We start from the raw sequence: 9,398 nt of genomic DNA, 5'->3' as shown, positions 1-9,398 counted from the left end.
AATGTTTTTAGATGGATATAAGAAAGTTTTACCAACCAATAGTGTGTAAAATGCTCAGAGGTCGAAGTCTCCATACCTCCAGGTTGCTTACAGAGCTTTATGCTCACCAAAGGACTGCTATCATTTACTTCAGAGCAGAATAATGAGAAACAGCAGCTTAATTTATAACAATATATTTTCAGTATTTTTGTGAAAATATATACATCTAGAGTATTCAATAGTGAAATATAGTTCATCATCTTTTTGAGTACAATAATGCTAAATTTGGTTCTGCCATTTTTGTGATAAAATACACAGTTCAAGATGAAATACTGTACTGATACTCTTTAAAATATATACAAGTTATATACAAATACAAAATTACATTATAAACCTGCTAATTACAGTCAAAAATAATCTAAATATTTTGCAATGATTTGTACACTCGGAGCAGTGTACCATTTCTAAAAAGACTGCAATAAAAGCAAATGTAGTTTTTCCGATTCCTCAGGCTGAGGTAATGCCCACTTCTTCTTTACATACTGAATGTCTATCTGCCCAGATTCTTTGGCCAGTGCAATGCCTAACAATCCATTGGTTTTTTCTGGTTCTCCCAGCAGAGTCATAGTCACAACACTGAAATCAAAAGAACGGGGAAGTGTTTTCAATTGAGGCAAAATTAATAGAAACTGGTGTTTTCAAACGTGTTTTTAGCAGGAAGTTAGTTATAGTTAAATAAATGATTCCTTTTTTCTGCTCATTACAGTGTAATAGTCCTCGCTAGTTCAAGTCCCAGCATGTTCTTTAGCTTTTTACCAGTTGCAATCATTTAACGTGAACATAACAGGCAATTCTTCCCCTGGTCCCAGATTTCTCATCATGACTTAAAAATTATTTCAAGCTTGTAAAAACGAACTATTTTTATGGTATTTTCCAGTACAGTGTAGCAACTTTAAAAATTATATTATTTTCTCCCAAAACTCACAGCACTTTGCTACAGTTTACAAGGCCACAAGGAAAACTTTTACTTAGAGGGATATTCACCACGACTAACTTAAACCTAGGGAAGACAGAGTCTCCCAGGAGGGCTCTCACCAGTGAGGAAAGACTGTAATTCATAAAGGCTAAATTAAACTCCTTTTCTGCATCAATCTACAGGATACCCAGATCTCTACTGACAGGAACAGTACTGTGAGTCTTGGTGAATATGTGTGAGCCAAAAATATTCTTGTTTGCTTTGTGACAATGAACACTGTATTTCTTTATACTGGTAACCATACTGTACATAGGCATTTTAAAATGTTGTCCAACGTATCTTGCCTATTTCAGGGGTTGATCCTGATCCAGCAAAGCTACCTTTGAACTTAAGCAGTCCAGTGATTTTTAGTGGGAACAAAAGTTTTCTCTTCATATAAACACCAACAGCTCCATGTAAAGACATCTGTCACAACTGGTAACACTAGATCTGATTTTGATTTACACTAACATTATTTTTCCTTCATCAGACTATATAAAATAATAAGTAAATAAGGATAAGCTAAAATTTAGCTCGATATAGACTCCTTCCACACCTCCAACAGTTTAAAAAAAATATAGCTAGAAAAGCAAACTCTAATGAAGATTTCAAGTCAAGCAAAAAAACCCCATCCAAACTCTAATAAAAACGTAGCTGACAATAATACTAATATTTTGTTAAAAATAATGTAATGTACTTACTTCTCTGATGGAACGGTCTGCTTTGCCACAGGCAGCAAATCGTTTTCCAGAAGATCCCAAATGTAAATATTAGACGATGCATCCAGGACAAAAAACACAGCGGGTCTTGTTAAAGCCCACTGCAGGGCAATAACTGGCTGGCCATTTGTGCTGTCGTTCCACTGCATGAGGGGATACTCTGATGTCATTTGGTGTAATCTAATACTTCCATTTGAACAGCCAACCTGTATCATAGTCACAAAGAAAATACTTTCTGGGAACAAAACAAACTAAGCAGGATAAAAATTGCAATTCAATTCTTGTGAATATCAAGCATATAAATAAAATTAGTTATCTGACTCGAGTGGCACACCTCTCTCAAGGACGATTTAGATTTTAACGTAAATTTTAGTTCAAAAGCAGTACTTCTGTACTGTGCATGCTAGAGTAATCTAATCCACTAATCCTGAGATGAAGTCCCAATTTCCTGTTTCCAAAAAAGTTCTCAAACTATCAACTTCACTAATACTATGATCCACCACAACTTGACAGTAGTTTGAACTGGGGCGAGGTCAGGGCCTGGAGACCAATTCAGGCGGCTACTTAGCGACACATGTAATCTGTAAAACCAAGAATAGCTTTCAGTAGGACAGGCTGTGCTTAACAGTATAATGATACTAAACTGATTCATAATGAACCGCTAAATCCAAAGATAGGCAGATGTCACGGCTTCCAGGTATTTTGTTATAACCGTTGTCTTGCCTAGTATAACATTTACAAGTTTGCTCTGATCCAGGTACAAAAGCAACCATTCTAAGAAAACAGAAAAGAACTTATTCTTACTACCCTGCGCCATCTCTACATCAGGAAGACTTCCTAGAATTTTCAAATTATGACAACTTTTTACACTGACTCTGTAAATTGTGCTTATATTTAAAAGGACTCTGCAGATACAAACTTGTAGAAGTCAGGATCGCTCTAAATAAATGCATTTGGGAAAAAGGTAAGAACACCCATGCTGGTAAAAGAAAGTTCTGACTGCACAGTGGTGACTCCGAATACGTACGCTGTAGCCAAAACCATTCATTTTATACCTTGGGCGATCCCAATGAAGTCACATAAATCATGGCAAATTTAGAAAGAAAGCATTTGTAAGAGAGGATCAAGTACAAATATATGCAAGGATAAGCAGATGGAAAATCCAAAGTTGGATTCAACTTGCAGTGAATAAACTTTCACAAGGGAGACAAATAAAAGCAGTGGGTGTGCCAATAGGAATGGCTGAGGGCAGGTTTGAACACACCTGACCACGGTGTACAGGTGTACACTGCCAGGCAGACCCCAGGGTGCGCCTGATGTGGAGAATAAAGGAAAGCAGGGAATGCCCAGAGCTGCACCACAGACCTTTATTTCACAGCAATAAAGGTATTTTTGTCTCCAAAATTATTATGTCATTAAGAGATGTATGGTAAGAGTGAGAAACAGCTGAGGCTTCATTAACAGCAGAAGACCTGCTTGCAATGCTGGATTTCAGTAAAAACAAAGAATAAGTTACAAGGCTGAAGCGAGATTGCCATTTGTTTCTGTGAGCCAGATGGTCCACCTTCTACATAAGCAAAGTTCAAATGCCAGGACACAAGATTTGTTGTCACTCTTCATGGCAGATTGGAATTAGTGAGGTAAATCAACTATCACATCTAGTTAAACACATCAAATTAGAAATCCTCCCTCAGCAAGTAATTAAAAAATGAAACTTGCATTATATTAAAATGTTTTCATACCAGAAATAGTGGCTTTCCAAAAGGGAAGAAATCAATTGCGTTGATGCTGATTGATCTCAGTCCGCCCTCCTGAGGTCTGAATAGCTTTGGAAAAACTTTTAAATCATGTCTTGTGCTATGGCCTACCAGCCCCTATGAACAATATAAAGAAAATGAATTAAACAAAACAAAACAAAATTTGCATTATCAGTATTACAAGAAAAAGTTAAATAATTCACAGAGCTGCTACCCTAAAAGATCCTTAAGAGCTAACAAATTTTAACAGCTAACAGATTTTAATAATAGTTTCAAAATCTTAATTTTACATACAGTCTACTGGTAAAATTCCAAGTGGGGCAGCTTGCAAAACAAAAAATAACAATGAGATGAATTTCAGCACATTACTCACAATGTTTGTTCCAACAATGAAATGATTAGGATTAGAAGGCAGAAATTTAATTGTCAGTGTCTGGGGCATTCTCTGGCGCACATCCTTTGGGAAAAGGCTAGGAAAAACAAAGATGAAAGATGACATAAATACAGGAAGTTGTCTCCTAAAGCTATGCAAGTACATACAGAAACTCTTAATCTAAAATGTCTATGACTAGCTGTAGGAATAACTGTATATTAAAAGAAACCCAAACAACTAATGAAAATATTGTTAAATATATCTTACATAACAGCACATGAATAAAGTATAGGAAAAATAAGCTTTGAGACATACATGTGTAAAATCTAAATACTCCTCCTTTCTTACCTGTTATTCAATTCCACAGTAGAGCTATGTACTAACTTCACTTTCCCTCCAGGAATTAAACCTAAAATTATATAAAATAATTATTTAAACTGATTTAAGCACTTTGCATTAAGAAACTGCTATCATCAGATAAAAACCTAAGCTAATAAGTAAAAGGATACTTCATAATTAAATTGTTTATTGTACATACAGCTTTTGATATGTAAGAATCTTGCCTCATTTAGAACTGTTTACTTCAGAATTCAAATCTGAAGAGTTGTTATCTTTGTCAGAAATCAAAGAAAGAGGGCAGAGAAAGAAAACATGATTACATGTTTATTTTTGTGTTTACAGTATGCATATAACATCCTGTAGTATCACTCTATAAAACCCAGTTCTGTCAATGGTGAAAATGCGCATTTATGTCACCTGCATCTTTTGCAATGAATTATAGTAATGCGAGACTGTAATAATGCAGAATAACATAAATAATTCAAATCCTTCAAACACAAGAATTTTTGGAAGATGAAAAAAATGAATGCTGGTGGCGCTAAAACTGTGTCAACACACGACCATAGCTTTAAAATGTCCCTCTCCACAGACATGATGCCCAGCTTTAGCAGCTTAATACAGCCAGACATTGCACATGAGCCTGTAAATTAGAAAACTGATAAAAACTTCTAGTTTTTTAGCATTACTCTACTGTTTATACATGTATCTTAAAATGCAGCTGGATTTTAATCACAGCCTTTTCCACTTTTGTAAGTATGTAAGTCTAAATTTGTCCAAAGAACAAAAACCTTAATTTTCTTCATTCACATAATTCAAAAAGGGCTGAATGGACTTAGTTCTTTACTTTTTTCGTGGAAACTTGGAAACTTTTTTCTCACACTAAATTAAGTACCTTTCCCAAAAGAGAACTTTCAGGGTAATTATCAAAATGGAGATATTGGCAACAACAAAAGCATTAGAACAGATTTGGTTAAAACTAAAGAAAGATCAGGAGGACTGAGAAGGACCTAAAAATCTCATATTCTTTGAAAAAAAAAAGTGTTGAAAACACAGAAATCTGCTTTGACATTATAAGAAACGTGGTTGTCTGTGGTGGCAATTACCAATAGTAGAATTAGCAGATGAGATTCAGATGGCAGTACAGATAACTCTCATGATACCTAACCAATAACCCCAAATATCAGATATATGTCCTATTCAGAATGAATCTTTTCCTCAGTAATTTTGCCTTCTTCTAAACTATTTTTTGTCACCACTGACTCTTCTCTTCTAACTTCATAATCTCAAAACTCAAGCACTTTATTCTACTTCTAATGTACAGTACTCACCTAAATCAGTTTGTGAACCAGCTAAATCCACTTTTTGTAATTCAACAACTACCTGAAAATTCAATATTTAACATCAATAAGCAATAAATACTTATCAGACTGTAAAATTTTTTTACTAGTAGTAATAGCGTATGACATAACCCTAAAGGAACATTTAGATAGGTAGGTCTAACATTACAATGATTACAGGTAGATTCTCTACCCCCTGTCAATGTCTGCAATTCTAAAACCAGCTTCACATGCCTGCTGGATGTTCCCCGCTGGAAAGCGGAATAGGAAAAGTTAGGTTCAACACTTAATCACTAGTTGGAATCCTGTTAGTTTGGTGGGTCACAAAAAACTCACCCTAAACCCCCAAAATAAGAAATTGTAACATGTTTCCTGTGCTTGTCAGTATTCATGAAATAAAAAGGGTAGATCATTTGGCCTGAATCTGTTGCTACTAAAGTTACTTAGAGCTTTAAGGCACTTAACTAGCGATACAGAAGGGAAATACTTTTATCCCCTTATTATTCATTGAGCCATTCAGCTCCTCAAGCAAGATCAATTCAGATGCAAACAACAGGTTCAGCAGCTGGGCCAAAGCTGCACCAGAAAAGACTGAAAGCATCCGACAGAAAGAAGAGCTGTCGGGACAGCAATTAAGAGCAACGGCCCCAGTGCTTACCTGACCATCATATTTTAGGCAGCGTAATCTTATCCACAGATTTTCACGTTTTGCCTCTTGAACATTTATTTTATATAAATTATGAATGTCATTTCTCATGTACATTCAGTGCAGTCTCTGACACCACTGTGATTCAAATAAAATAAAGTATGTGGGTGAAAGAGGACCGAGGTCTCTTACTCAATTAATAGAAATATGTGAACATGAAGCAGAAATGCCGATTGCCTATTTTCATGAATTCATGTATCTATTAATAGTTTTGCCTACGGATAACATCATGGCATTAGGGAGTCAGGTCAAAATTTTTGAGAATTCCAAAAGAATGGCTAGTGTTGCTGTGCTTTTCAGGGGGGAAATCCTCATCAGAAATCCAGATTTGGGTTCCTATATTTGAAGAAGTATTTTGTTACTCCCACCCATTATACTTTCTCTTTTCATACATATATTACTCACCCACATGTTGAGGATTCCATTTTCATCCATTGAAGCTATCTGAAATGGAGGGCCTGACATTTCTATGGAAGGAATAGTAACAATCTATATTTGCATCCTTCATATCAAAGGATTTGAAATATTTCCTAGATTAATACATTCTCTGAGGGTGGTCAAACACTGGAACAGGCTTCTTAGAGAGGTGGTCGATGCCCCAAGCCTGTCAGTGTTTAAGAGGCATTTGGACAATGCCCTTAACAACATGCTTTAACTTGGTCAGCTCTGAACTGGTCAGGCAGTTAGACAAGACAATCGTAGGTCCCTTTCGACTGAAATAGTCCTTTTTATATCTCTATTTTAATAAGTTCAGTTTGTCCTACCAGCAAGGCAGATGATCTCTGTCTGCATCTTTTAAAATGCCTGGATTCTGCATGGACTTTGGAACAGAACATAAAGTGCAAGAGATGGAATCTTGTAAAACCTGCAATATGCAGCACGTTTCTTTGGACTACTATGGATTTCAAAGCAAAAATCTGCAATGGAAGTAATAATATCTCCTCTAGCACATTGCCTGAGAATTTGGGGGCATAAGGATTAAAGTTTCTTTGCAAAGGTTGGTCACAAAAAAATTAGGCAAAAGGCACAGGTAAAACCACCAAGTACAATCACACATTTTAAGCGCTTTCGTATATAAGCAAGTTGCTCTACTAATTCAGATAGGGTTTTTTCAGACATTATAGAATGAATGAGACTTCTCTGAAGGCAGTTTTTGAATAACTTGTTTTATCATGGAAGAAAGAAATAATGTTTGAAAACAGACATTAGAACAAGCATGCAGCCACGTCTGATGTGAAGCTGCACTGAATGTTTTACTAGACTTTAAAGACTCAGACGCATTGATGCTTTGAAGAGCAGTTTACATACCCTCCTGATAAGACAGGCTTGAGAGCCCACAATTCTGATCGGTGTAGAGAGAGGTTGAGACAGGTTCCACTGCTAGTATAGGAGAGGCGTGGTTTACTGAATTTAGAATGCCATCTGTAATTAAGGATAACGAAAGTTAAAAACTGTATTATTCTCAACACAAACAACAACAAAACCCTAATCGCTTTTCAGCTTATGGAAGAATGACGATTACATAGAAAGACTGGCAAATAATGAACTTTGTAAAGGATTACTTTGTTAAAGTCTCAAATATAATTCTGCAAACTGTTTCCTAAATTAAAAAAATATTACTAGATAAATCAATGTTTCACCATTTGTATTTACTTTTCATTTTCCAAATGACTGCTGCACCATTTATGCCACTGTACCAGACATTTCATTAAAATCTGCCATTTCAGGTTACCATGAAAAGAATTACATTCATTTCAAGCTCCATAAACAACAGAGGTAGAAATAAATCACTGCTTACTACAGGAAAGACAAGATTGAAGAAAAATTACTCTTAATAGAAAATAACTACCCCGAAACAATTCACAAGAAAGTATGTATTTACCCTTTAATAACATTTTGAAATAAATGTATATTTAAAGCAATTTCAATATGCATTCTTTGCCAGATACTCTTGATTTCTGGACTTGCCCTGTGCACTGAACTTAATCTCATTTAAGACTAAAGGCATAAATCTTCCTAAGAATACAGCATTAAAACCTGCTTGCTTATATAAGCAACTACATGAAACCATATACATACATTTGTCTGTTGTGAAACAGCAGAGCAGTCATCTTTGATCTACTAAAAAATTTAAAAGTCTATCAACCAACTAATGTTTATTTTTACGTGGCTACTGCAATTAGACACACTTGTGAACAGAAGAGGATTTTGTGCATGTGTGTGGTGGGTTTTTAGAAAAGTATTAATACCCCAGTGTTAGTTAAATGGTAGCACCTGCACACACACACAAAAAAAAAGGAAAAATACATACAGAAGGACTTCTCTAGCAATAATAAAATTATTTACAAAAATATTGCTATGTGTTATTTTTCACTCCAGGGTACAATACAGTGCCGAGAAAAATGGCACCAATTTATAATTAAGATTGAGACAAATGGTGGTATGTACACCTCATTCCCAATCTCTCAACACCATACAACTACATACAATGAAAACGTCAATAAGATTAATGACTTGCTCCTCTGTTTAAATTTGCAATAACAAACACTTGTAATAGGCATAAAGATCCATTCAATTCCATCAGATTCATAAAAATTTAAGGATTTCATACACTAATTCAAACGCAGAGCTTTGGACTGCATCTTCTAATATGTCAGTCATATGCCCTATATAAACTTCTGCAACTTTTGAATTTTTGATCACACATTAAGGGATCAGAGGTGTGGGAAAAAAAGAGAAATTCAATGACAAGAAAATGTCAAAGGATGAAAGGAGGTCACCCAAAAGCACTTTTGAAAAGTAAACCTTCTTCAGGCTTCCCAATATGTATGCAACACTAATTTAGTCTATAGGTAAACAATGCAACAAATGAATTCCACATTATTTTTTGTTGCTGTGCTTCTCTGCCATTAAGAACCTCGAAAGAGCATGCTATAACTCCTGACAGGCCCCAGCGCTAGAGATTTTGCTCATGTGACAAGCTGGATGACAGAAAAACGTATGTCTAGGTTTACTCCAACATGCAATTGGTCCATTTCTTGAGATATTGAACCAGAGAGCTTTGGGGCCCTGAAGTTTAGTCACCACTTCAGATTCTCTTCAATAAAAGACTAAAAGTAACTGACTGCTGACTATGCAAGTTAGAATTCAGCTTACTCCATTATACAGATCAC

At 35.5% G+C, this 9,398-nt stretch overlaps 1 protein-coding gene across 1 annotated transcript in view; it reads right to left on the bottom strand.

Annotated features, from left to right (window-relative positions):
• Window positions 1-263: 263 nt before the first annotated feature.
• DYNC2I1 (dynein 2 intermediate chain 1) overlaps window positions 264-9,398 on the bottom strand; it is a 33,970-nt gene continuing 24,835 nt past the window's right edge. Inside the window, 8 exon segments of the mRNA XM_063324425.1 lie at window positions 264-615; window positions 1,696-1,919; window positions 3,456-3,587; window positions 3,844-3,940; window positions 4,192-4,252; window positions 5,511-5,562; window positions 6,631-6,692; window positions 7,534-7,647. Coding sequence (XP_063180495.1) covers window positions 444-615; window positions 1,696-1,919; window positions 3,456-3,587; window positions 3,844-3,940; window positions 4,192-4,252; window positions 5,511-5,562; window positions 6,631-6,692; window positions 7,534-7,647 — 914 coding nt within the window. The 3' untranslated portion in view covers window positions 264-443.

The sequence above is a fragment of the Chroicocephalus ridibundus genome, chromosome 2, assembly GCF_963924245.1.
Source record: "Chroicocephalus ridibundus chromosome 2, bChrRid1.1, whole genome shotgun sequence".
Classification (NCBI taxonomy): domain Eukaryota; kingdom Metazoa; phylum Chordata; class Aves; order Charadriiformes; family Laridae; genus Chroicocephalus; species Chroicocephalus ridibundus.
The sequence above is the reverse complement of the archived record's forward strand: the minus strand, read 5'-3'. Positions and strand labels throughout refer to the sequence as shown.